Source organism: Tamandua tetradactyla, chromosome 5, assembly GCF_023851605.1.
Source record: "Tamandua tetradactyla isolate mTamTet1 chromosome 5, mTamTet1.pri, whole genome shotgun sequence".
Taxonomy (NCBI): domain Eukaryota; kingdom Metazoa; phylum Chordata; class Mammalia; order Pilosa; family Myrmecophagidae; genus Tamandua; species Tamandua tetradactyla.
The window spans coordinates 175,522,961-175,542,390 of record NC_135331.1 but is presented as its reverse complement, the minus strand read 5'-3'; the positions used below and the strand labels follow the sequence as shown (position 1 = coordinate 175,542,390).

Sequence of the window (19,430 nt, the reverse complement as noted above, 5' to 3'; positions counted from 1 at the left end):
TTTCTTTGGGTATTTACTTAGCCTCTCTGAGCTTTAAAATGGGAATAATAATAGTTCAAACTCACCATGAGGATTAAATATTATGCAAAGCAATTAACACAGTGCATAGCATATAGTAAGCCCTCTGTAAATGGCATTCTTCTACACCTTTGATAGATATTTCACTGATTAAACAAAGTTGGTTTTGCCAAAGTACTAAATTCCTCTTTTCCTACAGACAAATCTATTATTAAAAATTTGCAACCCCTCAACATTTTTTAAGAAAACCCATATGGAATCAGAAATCTAACTTAAACCTTATTAATGAAGGATGCAATCACTCAACATATATATAGTGATTTTAATATCAATAGTGACATCCCCACACAAGTGCTAGGATTGTTGAGAGTCCCCTAAAACTCCTATTAACTCCTCTTCCCATAGACATCTTGAGCTCTGAAATCACTATAAATGTAGGGATCCTACCTGTTTTGACAATGTCTCAATTACTCAGCCAACTACCATCTATTCTATCCTAGGAGTTTCAAGGAACAAATGATAAATTGGGGTTTTCTTTGGGATTAACAACTTTACTAGAACCCTATATCTACAAAAGGGAAGGGAGTCTTTTGTGTTTAGTAACTAACAGAGTGTTTAGTAACTAACTTTCAGATAGAGGACAACGTGCTCCCATTAGTTATGCAGGGAAAGCACTGACCGCAGAAAAACATCAGAGATGCTTTGGATGCAAAAAGATGTGAACTCAACTCCCTCTTTGTTCACTGTACCTATGATGCAACCTCGGGCATGTTCCGTAACTTCTTTCAGGCTCAGCTTCATCATCTGTGAAGTGGGTAATTAACAAAATGCCCAGGAAATTTAAATGAAATCATGAAATAAATGAAAAAAATATGCTTGGCTCATAAATAAGTACTAAAGAAACATGAGATCTTTTGTGTCTTGTTTTTTTGTGCCTTGAGGAAAATGAGATTAGTAGTATAGCTGGTCTTATAATTTATCTAGGTTCATAGCAGTTATACCTTATGCAAGGGAAAATAAATAAATTTATCAATTCCTTACAATTAGAATTCTAAGGTCCAGATTATATTCCCCAACTTCTAAGATCTAACATACTACATGGCTGCCAGCTTATTAGCACCATCTTCCTTCCAGCTGCTGCCTGAACACTTGGTTGCTCCACTGTTTATTTTTTAAAATTATCTCCTAGCACTCAGACAGCATGCATAAATAAGGGTAAAGAATGATCTGAGATGTAAAGTTTAAAAGTTTGAGGGACACTTTAACAACAGCAAACACTGTAACCAAATTGTTAAATCCTGCTGCTCTGACGGCAGGAAAATATCAAAACCAAAGTAAGGCAAATCTTAAAATGCTAGATACACAAAATATTTTACTTTCACTTGTAACTGCCTCACCAAAATTAATATTTAACCAATCAATCTTATTTTTAATGTTTTATCAAACATTTTCTTTTCTGTAATATGATTTTAAAGACTTTGTTGAAGCTGTATATATAATTTAATAAAGCCCAGGGGTCTTTTTAAAGCAGCAAATGAACTGTGGCTGATTTTATGCTGGGCTCCAATAAGAAATAATGTGTTGCAAGGTCTATTCCACTCAGTACTGGAATCCTGAAATAAAATCATTAATCATACACTTGCACTGTTTTTTAATGAAAAAAAGATGCTTCTTGGTATTTTTTTAATCACTTTTTTTTTTTTCCATGGGCAGGCACCGGGAATCGAACCCAAGTTCTCTGGCACGGCAGACAAGCATTCTTGCCTGCTGAGCCACCGTGGCCCACCTTCTTGGTATTTTTTTAAGAACAAGTATTCTAAAAACTAGAATTGCAGAAAAGAGGCTACCTCAAAGAGTAGGAATATTCAAGAAGAGGATCATTAAGAAAGAACTCTTGGGGAAGGAATCATTTGCCAGAATGTTAGATAGGGTTCTCAAACTGAAGATCATCAGAAATAACATTGTTAAATCAACATAATGGGTTGTAACCAGCATTTTTAAATAGAATTTATTGAAATGCAACGGACTAGAAAACAACCAAGTGCAAACCATGATTTAAACGCAAGCACTTGACTATTTATAAAGTATGTGTATATCGGGTTATAGTGTAAAATTTGTTTCTTATAGGGGCTCACAGTCAAAAGAAATGTTCAAATGCCACTGTCTTCGCAGGTAAAGACTACATCAAATGGCCATCAGATGTATCCTACAGGCAGAGAGGAGCTGAGTTCAAGGCCTGCTTCAGTGCCAGTTGCTGAGTGAGGCGAGGACCCAAGCTGCCCAGAATGCCAGCTATCCCACAGAGGGTTGGAATCCCCACTGATGGAAAATCCCACCGTGAGATCATCAGGAAGGAACCCAGGAAACCAGAGGGGTTCCTAATGTTCTAAGTGGATGGTGCTAGTCTGGTGGAGGCAGAAAGACAGACAACAAACAGGCTCAGGCAGTCAATACAGGAAGAAAAAAAATAAAATAATTTAACACTGTATGGGAAAATAAAAATAAAATGCCCTACCCACCAAACAAGTTGGCGTGGCTTTGAAGCCACTTAAGTTCAAATGAGATAATGAAATAATGCCTATGACAGCACCCTGTTCAATAAAGATACAGTTTCAAGGTATACTTCATAAAAAGTCATTTGGTAGTTGAGTGGGAAAAGGAAGTTTAGGGCTTTCTTTGTGAATCATTAAAAAAAAATTGTGCAGGATGTGTTATATGCTTCCACAAAACAGAATTCATGAATAAGCTAAATTTGAATTAAATTATGAGCCAATCGTGAGAGCTATCTTCAATATGCCATGGGCATTAGATACTTTCCCAAGTTTTAGATTCTGATTATCTGTACATATTGAAGATATAAAATTCACCCCTAATGCTAAATAGTCACCCTCATTCCATCTTCTCTGAGCAAGTGACAGGCCACGCTAGAAAACCAGGAAGCAAAAGATTCAATCTGGATTCAATAATAGTTTAAAATTGTACTCATGTCTACAGTTAAGCTCTCTAACACAGTCTCTGAATTCCACGTGGTTTTCATAAATTATGGCCCAAAGTTTAGGGCAGAAAGGTATTGAAGTTAATATAAACTTTTAGCAATATGAGTACATTTTATTTATTCTCATCTCTTACTTTCCCAATTTTTTTCCTGTAGTAATGAATTCATTGTAAATGAATCACAGAAATGAACCAGAAATTGCTCACAAAACTGATGCAAACCTAAATTGCTATCCATGCTTCATTAAAATCTTTCTTCTGTTTTCTTTTTAACTTCAGAAGAAATAGCACAATTCACGCAAGCTTCATTTTGGGGACATTTCATATTGGCTTCAGTTGCACAAAGTGATTTGAGGACGCCCATGTGGATGCAATGCTCTCTTAGCACCTTGCCTTGTCCTCTCATTTCTCCAGCTGTTATTGATTTATTTGTTGTGGCTGCACTACTTTAATTAAATTTGACCTTCTTTGAACCTCCTTCTATATTTTTTCTATCATTTACAGAAACTACCTACATCACACCCCAAAGTATATTTTTATGTTGGATAAGTTCTTTTTTCTTGGTGACAACAACATTTTTTTAAGTCACAATAAACCAACGGCAAATACAAAGTAGCTGAAAATAAAGCTTGCGTATGTGAACTGGAGATCCATCCCTTCATAGGTCCACAAATACCTCAACCTTGGCATATCCCAAACCAAACTCTTTATTATCATTCCCAAATAGCTCTGGTACAAGCACACTGAAAGGTCCTACCATCCCCTCAGTTTTCAAAAAAATTCTTTGTCCTCTTTGCTCCCCAAATACAATTGCAAAGTCCTTTAAATGTTAATTCTTAAACCTCTCTGTGAGCCATCACTTCCCATTTCCACAGCTGCTACTTCAGGCTGGACAGCACCCCCACCCCCACCCCCACCCCCCACTCCCACCTTGTCTTCTCCTATCTGAATCAATGCAAAAGGTCTGGTTTGTCTTCTGGGTTGAGCTTTGCAATCTAGACTCCACATGTAGTCAGAGGTCCTTCCTAAAACACAAATCTGATCTTGTCACCCCAGGCTCTGTTTCAATATGAAGCTTCAGAGTGCTTTTAAGATACGGTCCAGCTCTTTACTATGGCAAGCTCTCCTCTCAAAGCTTCAGCACTTGCTGGTGTCCCCCCTGCACGTTAAATTTTCAGTTCCCCAAAGGTACTCCACCTTCTTACATCTCTGGGGCTTTGTGCATCAATTTCTCCTGCTTGGCACAAAGTCAGCTCTCTTCCTTCATCACTTGGCTAATTTCTGTCTATCCTTCAGGTCCCATTTGACAAGTCTTCCCCAGGCTCCAGTGCTGAATAAAAGTATTCTTATGTCTTTCCACGATACACTGTATTTCCCCAATCACAGCAGTTATAACCTGCTTTAATACTGTCTATTAATTTATATCTTCCATAAATGAGTAACTCTAGGCAAGACAGAGCATAACCTGCCCTCAAACTTTTGTTTTGTTTTGTTTGTATCCCCAATAGCTAGCACAATGCCTAGAACAGAGTAGGCACACAAGAGAAACTTGTATAAAATGAATGAATATATGCATGCATTTATTTACAAATGAAAATCGCCTTGGTTGGCATCAATTTATAAGAACACAAAATACAAGCAAAGTAACAGTTAAAAATAACAATGGGGCAGGCACAGGCAGTTCGGTGATAGAATTCTCACCTGCCATGGGGGACAGCCGGGTTCAATTCCCAGCCCATGCATTCAAAAAAAATTCAACAAAATATTGCTGCAATATTGGGATATTCACATGGAAAAGAGTGAAATGTGACCCCACAGCACAGCATACAAATAAATAAACAAAAATTAACAATAATAGCTAACACTTACCATGTGCTAAGTACTGTTTCACTAAATCATTAGGTCTCTTAACAACCCTTTGCAGTCAAGTATCCATCCCCAATTTATAGGTGAAAGAATTGAGCCATGGAGAAATCAAGTAACATGCTCAAGGTCACAGCTTATAAATAGAATCAGAAAGCAGTTGTGTTGCTCCAGAGTCCTTACTCTTAATTCAATAGCATACCACCTCCTGCTGCTGACACTGCAACTATTCAAAGACGGAAGCAAGTAGTTTTAATGGTGAACAAAAACCAGACTCTATGGAGTTAAGTAATAGAGCACACAAGCAGACATTGTGAATGCATGTAAGATGATGGACACCAAAATCCAAGGGATTAAAGGGGCGAGAATACCAGGTGCAGAAGAACTTCAAAGAGCAGGTAAGCTGAGACGCGCTGGTAAGATGTCAAATCCTGACATTCCTCCCATCAGCTTCCAAATGGGACAAGGGTGCAATGGCCCCGAGGTTACAGGCAGAGAGATAAGCTGACAGCAGAAACAACTTCAGAATGAAAACGAGGCCAGATAAATATGAGCATCCACAGTGCATGAGGCACCAAGTACGATTCAAAATGGTTTACAGACTCGAGACTCCTGCAACTGGTAAAGCTTACATCTCAAATAAAACAAGATGATGCATTCATTCATTCAATATAATTATTATTGTCTTTGGGCCATGTATACTAGTTCTTCAGGACTCAGAGGTAAAATATGAAGATGGTACACCCTGAATAAGCTTCACATGCCCTAGGGGAGGCAACAAACCAACCAAGAATTTTGGTGCAGGGTAAATGGCCTGCAGGAGTTCTCCATGAGGTCCTTGGGGCATCTAACTCATATTGGCGAGGATAGGGCTAGAAGGTGGCCTCCAGGAAGTTCCTAGAAAGAAGTGTCTCTTTGGCTGCAACTTGAAGACTGTAGGCCTCATTCTATAGAAAATGTTACAGAAGAAGGAGAAATTAAGTTGTACCATGAAATCTGAGTAGAGTTGGAAAGAAAGAAGGAAAGGGAAGGATGAGCCTGGAACCACTGCAGGCAGAAAGGCCAGCTAAGGACTGGACTATAAACTTCGTACTGCCCAGTCCCAGGGCTGAGCTGAAAATGCCAATGCCCAATGTCCCAGTGGACCACTGGGGATAGTACACATCAATTCCTGTCAGTGAGAAGGTTTCAAGCAATAAAACCACAAATTTCTAGGGAAAAAAAACTTCTAAAAAATCTGTAAGCCCTTGGTGGGTTCATGATTTATGGCAACCAGTGATGACACACTGGATCTTTTTGCAACCAAACATACTTTTTCTTGAAAAACTTAATTCATTCAACGATGGCACAAACAATGACAGTAAAATGCATTCACAGAGTAGAAGAAATGAAGAATAGTATAAATGGGAGGGAGGAGAAAAATGATTAGAGGTAAAGAGAATGGAAACAGCAGTGCAAAAGGCACAGGACAGGTCCAGGTGGAAGATGGTAAACTTATAAGAATTAGCAGATATGGCCAGGAGATCCTGAAAGTTGTACTAATAAATATATATCAACATGCTTGCTTAAGAAATCTATGAGCCCCTGAGATGATAACAGGGGAAGAGGACTTTAAAAATCATCTGTTCACACAGTTGGTGATGTTAACAGAGGTCAAGTGAGACCTATAAAGTGGATGGCAAAATCAGACAGTGACATAAAAAAGACATGTAAAAGAGTGAACCATCTCTTCCCTCCCAAACTGCCACACACACACACACACACACACACTCCATATATCATCTGGGCATCCCCACCTAACCAGGCACCCAGCACAGAAACCTGAGGGCCATCCATACCTCCCTATCTCTTACTATTATTAAAAAATTTTAGAAAAGTTGTAGGCTTTCAGAGAAACCATACAGAAAGTAAACAATTCTTATATATATATATATATATATACCCCCATCCCTGCTCCCAGCCCCTGAGACACACAGACACACACACACACAGCACTGTGTCCCTTACTAATTAACTGTTAATGTGCCTCAGAATCACAGGGGGAACTTGTTAAGTGTGCAGATCCTATGGCCTAGTCTAAGAGATCTTAACTCAGTGAGTCTGGGCGGAGCTCAGGAATCTGTCTCTTTAAGGAACCCCTACATGAGTCTGCTGAAGGGATCACACTTGGAGAAACACTGTCCTGTGTCCAGTCTCTCTGCACATTCTGTGTCCTGAAAGTCTCTTAAATTCATCCCTTCTTCCCCTAACCCATCTTAATTGCGATCCTCATTTCCCTCTTAGACTAACATTATCAGCTTCCAACCAGTATTTCACTGCCTAACCCCCCTCTGCAAGCCATCCTACACAAGAGGCTTTCTAAACCACCAAGGTTCCCCAACGCTCCTGTGGGATCAGCAATGGCCCCTGACAGGTCTCATCCCTCTGCGCTAAGCGTGTGTGGCTGACAGAAAAGGAAAGAAGAGTCAGAGAGTCTGGGGTAAGCACAGCTAAAGCCCGTCCCCTTAACGGGTCTGGCAGAAAGAGATGCAAAAGCCTGCTCTGAAGGTACTGACAGTGACTTAAACTACCAGGCTTTGTAAAAGATTCCACCAGCAATCTCCAACCACTATTCTTCTCTAGCTATAAATATCCATACAGTTTTGGCAAGAACTTAAAATCAGCAAGACCCTCCATCTTAAGTGGTGTTAGAATTGAAGTCTTTTTATCCAATGGATAAAGCCATCTTTTAACAAATGATTCGCGGTATCATGGAAACAGAACACAGATACACATACTACCTTTGTCAAATTTACACTTCCCTCAGGATATGGGGCAACGAACGTGCGAAATTCAAACTTTATGCTTGCTAAGCTGTTATATCAGAAAAGTTGAAAAGTCAGATATAAAAAGTGCATGGAGCTTAACATGTTGCGTTGCTTTCGTGTGTACAAACTGGCGATGTGGGCCAGACATAGAGCTCTATCAAAGGGGGGGCGGGGGGAGTTCCTCTAGCACTGAGCACAGCTCCCTCATGCAACCCTGAAAACCCACATTGCATTTAAAACAGCAAGGAAAGATAAGGGGTAAAATAAATCTGGTAGACTGAAATACTAGTGGTCAGTGAGAGGGAGGGGTAAGGGGTATGGGATATATGTTTTTTCCCTTTTTTCTTTTTATTTCTTTTTCTGGACTGATGCAAATGTTCTAAAAATGATAATGGTGATGAATACACAACTATGTGATAACATTGTGAGCCACTGATTTTATACCACATATGGAATGTATGTGCATGAAAACTTGTCAATAAAAATATTTTAAGAAAAAGGCCAGGAAGGGCACTGCCAGGGTGGAAGTGGGAGAGAATAGGTCATTTGTTCTGGAGACCAGCTGAGGGTAATACCAACCCTAAATACTACCGTCAACCAACAAACAGATCCTACAAAGAAAGTTAGCTTTGGATTTCCTTCCAATTGTATATGATTACGGTTGTTATAAAACAAATCTTACATTTATCATCAGACAGAAAATGATGAAAAGTACTATAACCCTCACCAGCATTTCGAATAGATGAGGATGGTTTGCCTGCTGGTACTGACCATGCATGCTAACAGGACACAGGGAACTTGCACTGCCCCTCTCCCTCAGCTCCTCTCCAGAGACCTACTGACCTCCATTCGGGGACTCCCCAGGTCCTCTCCATCTGTAATGATGCTGGCAACAACCTGCCTATTAAGTGACTTTCAAGAAGCAAAATCCCAAGGCCCAGGTTCTGAACACATGTATTTCTATAAATTCTAGAAAATCTGTCTGTTGTTAACAGCCCCGCAGTCACTGGTTACTTTAGCCTTCTACTTCCATGGATCTGAAGGATGGTAATAAGAGATAACTTTCACAGGTCACAGAAGGAAAGGAACTGAAAAAAAGAAAGGCAGCGAAGGGGAAAGGGTAAGAGAAAGGAAAGGCTTGACTGAGAGTAAGCCAAGGGGTCAGGTCAGCCGAGTCCACGTGCATTCTGGGCGGGCTCTCCCAGGCTTGTCACTGCAAGGTCGGGACAGGAAAAGCTGCTCCCTTTACTCACAGGCCTGCAGCTCCACATGTTGGAGTCCAACTACGTCCTGCCCCCTTAGATTCCCAGCTTTTAACTTGCAATTTAGAAAAGTAAAAAGCCTGTGAAACAGCTGCAAGGAGCTGTGTTTGGAGCCCAGCAGGCAATAGCTGAGAATGGCAGTCAGTCTTCATTGTGGTATGCACAGTGAAGAATCTGAGTGTTTCATCACAACATGCCAGAGATTTCCCTTTCTTTTTAGCTTTTACTTTCTTTTATAAATTTCATCTGATTTTGTTATTGCAAATACACCCCAAATGTCAACATCCAGAACTTTACAATCCACGGGCAAGGATTTAATACTCAGTCTGTTGCAAATGAAAATACAATTATGCCTCTGTCCAAAAGTTCAACTTTCTTTGTTTCCTTCAACCAGTTCTCCTGATTTCCTGTAGCTGACTGGCTCCAGCACAAGAGTGAAGTAATTTCTTTCCTCTGTGATTTATTTTCTGTCTGATGATAAGCAAAAATACTATAAAGTAAGGGGGGCAGTATGACTCACAACAGATACTTCTCAAATACACAACTCAGAGAGACAGAAAGAGGTAAAACTGAGGACTGTGTATCAAGAGATTTAGAAAGACTAAAGCTGCATATTCACTCATTTCTGTGTCAGAATAATAAAGCCATGTGTCGGGAGCATAACACTAAAATCTAACTTCACATGCACACCTCCTTTAATCCTTGGAACAACCTTGCATGCGGGGAATTATCACATTTTATAGATGAAAAAACTAACGTTTACAGAGTTCAAGGAACCTGGCAAAGGATGTGTGGCTCATAAAATGGCAAAAGTAAGACACAGTGCAGAACTGACTCCAAAAAACACTATGCCAGGCCTCTTCCCTGGGTTTTACAATCTAGGGAAAAGCCTCGAAAAGCCTGTTGCTTGCAAACTGCACTAGATAACTATATCCTATCATCTAGGGTTTAAACAAATCCTTTCTGTTATAATCCTACTTTAAATCGCTTCTAAATGCTTTCGTCTCCCCATATTAGTAAGATATGGTAAATGTAATTGCATCTCATGGCCACTAAATTTCAAAAGTTGACAGAGCTTACTTTCTTTCCCAGTAGAAAATCCAGGTCCATATTTGTGGCCCACTCGTGGGATGGAATTGCTTTCAGCAATTGCTTTATTTCTAATCCAATCTATGTCCTCACTCCTCTCTCTCCCTGCCCTCTCTTTTTTCTCAGCTAAACCTAATTTGAATTTTGTATTTTATGCTTCCTTAATCTTTTGGGGAAAAGGTATTGTAGACGTAAGTCCAAAGAGTAAATAAAAATATACATGCATGTTCTGAAAATTTTAGGAGAGTAGGGTAATATGTTCTAACTCCAAAGCTTCACCATGAAAGTGGATTTAAAAAAAGAAAAAGAAAAGAAACCTTGTAAGTCTCTACTAAACACTGTTTTTGTAATTTTCCTATCTTAAAACTCAACCAAGCTCTACAGGGGTTAAAAAAAGAACTGGTGGAAGATTTTAGTTATTTGAAGTTCCAGCTCTTTTTTTTTTTAAACTGGGTTGGGATTGTATACAGAAGGTAAGCACTTACAAATGAGGATACCCCATGTGCCAACTGGCTACACAGAACTTGCTTGAGTGACTGAACATCTTAGTGGGTATCTCAAAACTTAATTTATTCTAAGTGCTACAAAATGCATTTTCCTTTATTACCAGCTCTGTATTTATTTATGATCTCCATCCATTATAATGTTTGAAAATGGTTTATATTAAGTTCTAATCAAGCTTTTATGCAACACGGGTCCAACTACAACCCAAACTCTAGCTCTCATTTGGAAGAGACGATCTATAAGGAAAAAAGTTTTCATTTAAAGATTAAAAGCAAAAGACATTATTGGTGATGAAGAAAACAATGCGTCATCATTTTAGGTTAAAATATTATCTTTTTAAATTTTCTGTTTAGAATTAACTTTTAAGAAGAGTTCAACTACTCTTTTAATTTCATTGTTATCTTATGGAGAACATATGAGCATTAGCAGAAGTGAGAAGAACAAAGGAAAGAGTCCCCGGAGAGAATGCGGGGACCTCTGCAAAGGCTGACACAGCACACTGACATGGCTTATCATTCTGTGATGCCCAATCGCCTGGGCACTCAGAAACACGCAATTATAGTGCTAAAAGAAGAAGCTTCTCGTGATGCTATTTTTTTTAAAATCACCTCCACCATCCTGGTCTACCAGATTTCCTTCCTACTTTGTAGTATGTTGTATCAGATGGACATATAACAAGAGCAGGACAGTCAGATATTTTCCTGTTTTTTGTTACCATGACTCAAGATTCTTAAATAAGTGAATCTAAAAATAAAACTTTTGAGCTCTTTATTTACTAAATACTCAAATGAAATGAAAAACATTAATAAATTTTAGGCAGGGATAGCTCATATGTACTTCTTTTTAAACACCAGACAAAAGAAATATTATTGTTACTTTCCCCCAAGCTTCCTTAGTTGTTACAATTAGATTCCTGCAGGCATAAAGAAAGGGCCCAATGGGCCATCACTGAATGTATTAATGGAACAAAGCCAAAAAGAAAATTTTATGAGTTAAACAGATGTTCCAGTTTTGAAGCAGTTTGAACAGATACGTAAAATTGTGAAATAAACCGCAAGTGAATACTATTTCCTTAGAGCCTCCTTATACCAAATTATAAAGCAAAAAGAATCTAAGCGCTAGGTGAAATAACAGTAACAATAATAAGTGTTTATTATTATTATTATTTCTTTAGTGTTTACTAAGTGACAGGAACTGTGATAAGTATTTCACATTAAGTATTTCATTTAATCCTCATAACAATGCTATGAAAAACATACAGTTATTATTGATATTTTACAAATGAGGACACTAAGGATCAGACAAATTAAGTAAATCTGTCTGCAGTAACAACAGTTGGAGAGTGGGGGCACAGGATTCAAACGTGGGCAGTGTGAATCCAGAATTAGTGTTTTTTCTTTCTTTTTTTTTAACCACACTAGAGCACTGCACAAAACAGCCTTCAAGGAATAGCAGTCTGTCCTCATTTTGGTATGTACAGTGATGAATCTGAATGTTTCATCACACTAATGAAACTTCTTTTTAAATGAACCTTACATTCAATTCTGAGCAGAGGAGATACACCTAGCTTAGGTTTCAAATACCCAATGCTTGCCCTCCTTACCCTGCTTGCAAATTATAGAAGTACTGGGCTTTTTCTTCATCTTTGAATCTCCAGCACCCCAGCACAGTGCATGACACACAGCAGATACTCAAAAAATGTCCCCTGACAGAGTGAAAAAAATGAATGAATATAATTTAGCCACTGGTTTTCCAAGAGTAGAAATGCTCATTAAGGAAAATGGTACATGTATTCAGTTCGAAAAAGCCTTTTTAGCAAAATTTTAAAATTCCCCCAATATCAATTGTAGATCAGTTTTGTAAACAAGAACATTTTATTTTTCTGAAATCAATTATAGGTAAATGATTTCCTAAGACAATGGTAACACCCACAATATGCTTCCTTGCATCTCGTAAGGATATGATTTAGTTGAGCAATTTAAACAGAGGAGCTGGACTGTTAGAATATTTAATAGCATTTTAAGTTGTCTGAAAGTAATTATGTTTAAATCCTACTATTAAGTATATACTCCAAAGAATTGAAAGCAGGGATCTGAACAGATATTTTCACACTGACATTCCTAGTGGCATTATTCACAATTGCCAAAAGATGGAAGCAGCCCAAGTGTCCATCAACCAATGAACAGATATACATAATGTGGTATACACAAACAATGGAATATCATTCAGCAGTAAAAAGAATGAACTTCTCCCTAAGTTAAACCATGGACTTTAAATAATAATACAATTATAAAAATGTGCTACCATCACTTGTACCAAATGTCCTATAACAACACAAGGTGGTAGGATGGGGTGGTGTATGGAAATCCTGAATTTTATGCATGATTGTACAACTTCTCTAATAAAGAAAACAAAAAAGGAACAAGCCCTGATTCATGCAACAAAATGGATGAACACTGAAAGACATCACTGAGTAAAATAAGTCAGACACAGAAGGACAAATATTGTATGATCTCACTGATATGAAATAATTAGTATAAGCAAATTCTTAGAGTCAGAATCTAGAATATAAGCAACAAGGAGCTGGGTTGAGAATAGGGAAAGAGGAGTTAATGCTTAAATTGTACAGGATTTCTATGTGGGTTGACTGTAAAGTTTTGGTGTGGATGGTAGTAATGGTACATGACATTGTGAATGTAATTAACAGCAATGAAATATATATGTGAATGTGGTTAATAGGGAAATTCTAGGTGGTAAGTATGTTACTAGAATAAAGTTTAAAAGATTTTTTATTTAAAATGTAATTACATTCAACCACAAATCAAAGTGAAAATTAGTCTAGTGATTGGATGTGGAATTTTGGGGAAGTTAAAATTTCCATAAAATCATTTTAAAGAATTACCGAACAACAGTATCTATCAAGACAAAATATTTATATAGCTCAACTTTTTATGTCAAGATCACTTCTGGAACCAGAAACTAGATTTACTTTTACATCTAGCTTAAAAGTAAATCCTCAATTTCTGATCGTTAGCTTTCTGGAGGCAGAAAGAAAGAAGTTAAATGCTTAGCTCTATTAAGTCATTTAAAAAAGAAGGTCACTAGATAATGGCAGTGAATTATACCTATTTTTACCAATACTATCATGAGTAAAGTAGTGCTGTAATAAATTTCTACAAGTTTCCAATAATCAGTAAATCTGAACTTGTAGCAACTATACCAAAACTATCATTTTAATTTGAAGTTATTTTCCTTCTTTTAGATGAAAGGGGTCTACTCTCTAACAGCAACATTCATCCTAGTTGTATTTATATGCCTGAATGCTTTACACTATAATAATAAAACTGCATCAGTCCTTGCCAATCTCTTACCATCATTATTTTATATGAAAAAATCATCAAAATGGTACACTTCTTAGTTGGTTACCCTTTTGCGAGATGAAATAGATGACTTTAACTGTAACAACTATCTCTCTAGAATATTTTTATCAATATCTTAATCTGCCCAAATCCATATTTATCTAAAACAAAAGAACTTTAAAAAAAAGTCCTTACAGACAAAAAAGGAGTTTTTTTTCTAAATAATGTTAATGTGGTTGCCATTTAACTGAGTCCACAGTATCAAGTGAATTATTGTAATATTTGATAATTTAGTCTAATAGTTCAAATATCACATAAATTTCCTTACATTTTTTATTTTCTTCCTTGGTGTGAGGAATAAATAGAATCAGTTAGTTTGGGCCAAAATCAAAAACGACTACGTACATAGCTAAGCACTGAAACAAACCAAATAAAAAGGTTCTTTTCAACATAAAATATTATAACCTACAAAATGACTCTGTATTCCTAATAAATAATAAGCTTTAAGAAAAAATCACCTATGATATGGATTTAATGGCAATTCTTCCATTCTTTTCATTTTCTTTCAGTTCTTTTTCATTAAAGAATTTTAGAAAATCTTTCAAACTCTATAAGCACACAACCATATTGGCAGAAACTTACTGGGAAACTTGCCTGCCATCACTCTTCATCCCTGTGACAGCTATAAGACATAATTCCTCACAGCACTAAAGGCACCCACTGATTATCCAAGTACTAAAAAATGAGTCTCTCCAGTCCTTTCAAGTCACATTTTTTTCATTATCAAATAGTTTGCAATTTTTTTTTTAGTGCAACTGAACCATGAATGTGCATTAAAGCACATTTTAAGTGAAAGCATTTTAGGTGAAAGTTTAGCCAATTCATTGCATATCTTTTTTTTGGAAGCAGGTGGAGCTATCACCATAAACAAGTAAAATAAACTTAAGGTAATTCCAAACAGGACAGGAAGTTTATTCTCAAATCTTAAACTTCCGAAAGTAAGTTATTACATTATCAGAACTCCACATACAATTACCCTACAATGTTGGTTTTTCCACAAGTCTGGGCAATTTGCTCACTCACGGAGAGGATCTTATGTATAAATTACCGGTTAGTCCTACCACATTGACTTTTAGCTCCTCAATGTCATAAAATGCAAATAAGCCCTAATTGGCTGAAATCTCTTGCTGGCAAAAGGTTTGAGCTACTTTGGGATCAAACAAAACCTAACATTAGAAGATGGTAAGATACACTTATTAAATAAGGGGGAAAGAGTGCTCAACAATTCAGATGATGCTTTTTACCAAATTCAGCAAATTACTTTTTCCTTGGTTAGGATGTATCTAAATATTTTCCTTCTAACTATAAACATGGAAGTAACTAGGTCCTCTGAAACTCCGGACCACGCATAAGCCACAGGCAATGGAAAGAACAAGGACCTTTCCTCACAACCCCACAGAAACAAGTATCTGAAGAAAATCTGCCCTGCAAGAGTTCATCTGAATATGGGTTCGTTTCTTTAAACTGCCGACTTGAATACAGTAAGAAGAAAAAGACAAAAATCTACCAACTAGGCTGCGCTGCCATCCTCTCCATGTAGTCTTTCGCCATGTCTCGAGCTTCGATGTTGTCAGGATAGAGCACACAGAACATTGCCAAGGCGCCCAAGTTGTTCCCGTAGATTTCGTTCCAGCGGGCGCTGTATTCTTTGGGATCCCAGGGAGGCAGGTACTCCAAGGGGCTGGACAGCATGGTGTGCACGGCCTCAGCGAGGCGGCTGGCGATGTGCTCGTGGCTGCCGGCAGCTTGGAGCTGGAGCTCGGCCACCTCCGCCTTGGAGAAGTACAGCATCGGGTGGCTGTCGTAGTTGGCATTGGTGAAGGGAATCATGGCTTCCGGGTTCTCCTTGGTGATGTAGGCTGACACAAGGCAAAAGAGACATATGAAAAACACACTGGGAGCCCCCCGTGTGTGAGTCCTCATTGTGGCATCAGATCTCCAAATCTCCAAGGCAGCCAAACCATCTTCGAAAGATCCTGTGGAAGAGAAAAGAAGAGAAGGAAACGTCACCCAAGGGAGCATGGCATAGTAAGAGACAGTAGGCAGGACACAGTTTTCTTAATAAAACTACTGAAAAATAAAGCTTATGGATTTAGATATTTTGAATGTGACAAAAACTTGATCTAGGAAGAAACAGCACTTGAGAAAATTTCCTTTTGAAAAACCTCTGAAGTTCTGATTTTATGAAATGAAGTAAACATGACCCATCAGATATGTATTCATTGTGGGCAACAGAACTTTAGATCTGGGGAAATTATGGAATATTTGCTCATACAGGAGATAGAAACTCTCCTTGGTGTTCTCCTCACATTTTATCACGCAAAAAAGTTTAGATTTTATTTTTTAGACGTTAATACACAGACCACAATAACCAAAAGTATGTGGTGAGATGTCTTCTGGGAATCTAAATGAATATTATGGGAAAAAAGAGAAAAATCCTGTATTTCTTCACGTGGACTCCTCCATCCTAGCTTCTCCCATCTTCCTACATTCCCCATTCTGTATCAGGAATTAGGATCAATACAGCCATAATAATAAAAGCAAATAAAATATTATGGATACAGTTAAGTGTCTCCTTGTGGAAGCAGAAGGTAAAGGCAGAGAAGACAAAGGCAGGTAGACACCTGCCACGCCCTGGCACGCCCCAGACTGACATCAGTAAATGTGCAAAGACTAGACTTGGGGCCACAGGACCAGAAATGGTTTGATGTGCCATCTTCATTCGGAAAATAAAACTCCAGAAGTAAAAAGCTAAAATAACACGTGTGCATTTTCCCCTGATTATTTGATACTGCTGTCGACTTTTTCATTTTGCATATGGGATTCTGGTGTCTTTCAGCAAGTTAGAAACTTAAGCCAAACTCCACATATTTTCTTAACGACTTGACTTTCCTAAAAACCCCTTTTCAGTGGTGGATTTGCACAAAGGTTAAAAGACTGTCTTTCAAAACTAAGAACATTGGGAGGAAAAAAAATAAAAAACCCTCAGCCCAGTCTATGTCCTACATCTGGGATAAAGCAGGCATAAAATCCCCCAGAGGAAAGTCAGGAAATTCTTAAAATTCTTAAGAGGGGAAAGGTTATAGGAAACAGACCAGAAAAAGACAGTTTTATGTAAATAATGAACCGTAGTTTTCAGTTATTAAAGGGAAAAAATGATGGAGAAGAATCAACCTCCCAAGATGAACACAAACTATTTTCCCAAGGAGAAACTTCCTTGTCACTTTCAGAAGGAAGAAAACTAAGGACTTAATACATACGATCAACCCACCTTCTCACCTGGCTGCATTTCCAAGAGAAAGGCAGGCGTTACCTTAAAGTCTGGTATTCTTTAGATTTCTAAATGCGCTTTAAACTAGATCTAAGAATCTCTGTTAACGCTGGTTTTGTGAAGCATTTTTAATTTATTTCAAGAGAAAAGCTTGTGATGGGTTAAAACAATTTTTTAATTTAGCCATGCTAAATAAAACCTGCAAAATAGAAATCATTCTTGGACTCCATTGGTATTTTGTCTAGCACCCAAAGCTTCAAGGCGGCTGACTGTTCCTTCAAGGTCAGAGACCCAGCCAAAAGAAATAGTCTCCTGTGGTTACGCCTGAGGAGAGGTGTGGGCTCTGGCAATGGGGACTTGGCTGGGACTGCAGTTATACTCAGTTTCCCCAAGGGTCCTTTCTTGCCTTCTTCAGAGAACAATACTGCTATTAATGTGTTGTGTTTTTTTAAAGCATATATATATACATATATATAAAATAAATCTCCAAAAGTCTAAAATTGGTTGCAGTCTTCAGCTATGCAATTAGCATTAGCATTGTTGGGGTTTTAGACACCCAGGACAGGTTGGAAGTTTCTCCTTCAGTTGACCCCCACATGCAAGTGACTGAAGACATCTCTCAACTACTGGTTTCCAAATGTGCAAGAGTGCAAGATATGGGTAGGGAGTGGGATAGCTTGGGCCTCGGGAGGATGGGTGAGAGGATGTGTAGAGACTGGAATTTCTCCATCTTAGATGCTGTTCACACATTTCCTAAGGGTCGCTAAGGCTGATGTTTTCAATTCTCTTTCTCCTCCCCTGTACATATCTCCCTCCTATCCAGGACTGGGGTCAATGAGACAGAGCTGCTCTAGAGAGGTCCTCACACCTTGGGGTTCACATGCCCACCCTAACAGAACTCTAACTGTGGCCCAGGCCACTTCTGCCCCATTGCTTTTAGTTATGTGAGTTGGGCCTGAATATATTTAAACAAGAAGAGAGGATTCCAAAGCACAGAACTTCATTAACTAGTTGTTTGGAAATGATACCACTTCACAGTGCCAACTGTTCTTGCCGATTCCCTGATTATTCTGAGTTAATCACACATTAAAAATGGTAATTCTTGTTGGAATGCCATATGGGCCAATGCAGAACCCTGCAAAAATTCTGCAGAACAATCATATGTGAAGACTGCCTGAAAGAGCCATAGCTCTTTTGGGGATGCAACTTGCCTGTTGCCTTCTTTATGTTCCATTCAACATGTCCACCCTTCCACTGCTCTCCCAGCTACTAAATCCTTTGCTGATACACCCAGAGTGTTAATTTTTCCTGTATCTGCCAATAGCTATATGACATGAGATGTTTTCAGTGATTTACAAGCCATGCCTCACAGAAGATGGAAGCTTTAGCTTCATGTTTGCATCACAGGGCATAGCAGTGTGCCTGGCATATAACGCATGGGTGGGGGTGGGGGGACTCATAAATGCTATCTAAATTGAACTACACTCCTGGGCTTTGGAGAGGGTAGAGTACATCTCATCACTCTATTGAGCAAGGAGAAACCTTGCTTCCCTTCATTGGAAGCCAAGACAAGTTCAGAATTTTCCAGTAAAAAAATTTCTAGGAAATGAATAGGGAAATATACAAAGTCTAGAAACTCACAAATCTAAATATTATTCAACAATTTTCCAAAAAATAAAGAGAGAAAGTAAATTAAATTTAATGAAAACTAACCAAATTTGCTTTAGGCTGATAATTTAAAGGGAGACCTAATTCCTATTCCTCACCTTTTTTAAAAAAATATTTTTATTGCAAAATCTTCACAAACATATAGTCCATACATGGTATACAATCAATGGCTCACAATATCATCACATAGTTGTATATTCATCTCCATGATAATTTTTAGAACATTTGCATCACTCCAGAAAAAGAAAGAAAAAAGAAAAACTCATACATCTCGTACTCCTTATGCCTCCCCCTCACTGAGCACCAGTATTTCAATCTACTCAATTTTTTATCCTTTATCCCCCTATTATTTATTTATTTTTTATACCTATTTTTCTACTCATCAGTGGCCATACCCTGGATAAAAGGAGCATCAGACACAAGGTTTTCACAATCACACAATCACATTGTAAAAGCTATTTCATTATACAATTGTCTTCAAGAATCAAGGCTACTAGAACATAACTCTACAGTTTTAGGTACTTCCCTTCAGCCA

The 19,430-nt window shown here is 38.1% G+C and overlaps 1 protein-coding gene and 1 long non-coding RNA gene across 5 annotated transcripts in view; one reads left to right on the top strand and one right to left on the bottom strand.

The window, feature by feature from the left end:
* The window catches only part of LOC143685101 (uncharacterized), a 58,383-nt gene extending 55,725 nt beyond the window's left edge, over positions 1 to 2,658 (top strand). Inside the window, exon 3 of the long non-coding RNA XR_013176375.1 lies at positions 2,191 to 2,658. This is a non-coding gene — a long non-coding RNA (uncharacterized LOC143685101). The remainder of the gene's footprint in view (positions 1 to 2,190) is intronic.
* DSE (dermatan sulfate epimerase) overlaps positions 1 to 19,430 on the bottom strand; it is a 79,245-nt gene that overhangs the window by 28,963 nt on the left and 30,852 nt on the right. For 2 of the 4 annotated variants that reach the window (XM_077162712.1, XM_077162713.1), the window contains exons 2-3: positions 15,464 to 15,932; positions 12,141 to 12,242 (exon numbers count right to left, since the gene is read on the bottom strand). In XM_077162712.1, coding sequence (XP_077018827.1) covers positions 12,141 to 12,242; positions 15,464 to 15,879 — 518 coding nt within the window. In that variant the 5' untranslated portion in view covers positions 15,880 to 15,932. Of the gene's footprint in view, positions 1 to 12,140; positions 12,243 to 15,463; positions 15,933 to 19,430 lie in introns of those variants that run through there. The other 2 variants (XM_077162714.1, XM_077162715.1) reach the window with 2 other exon arrangements.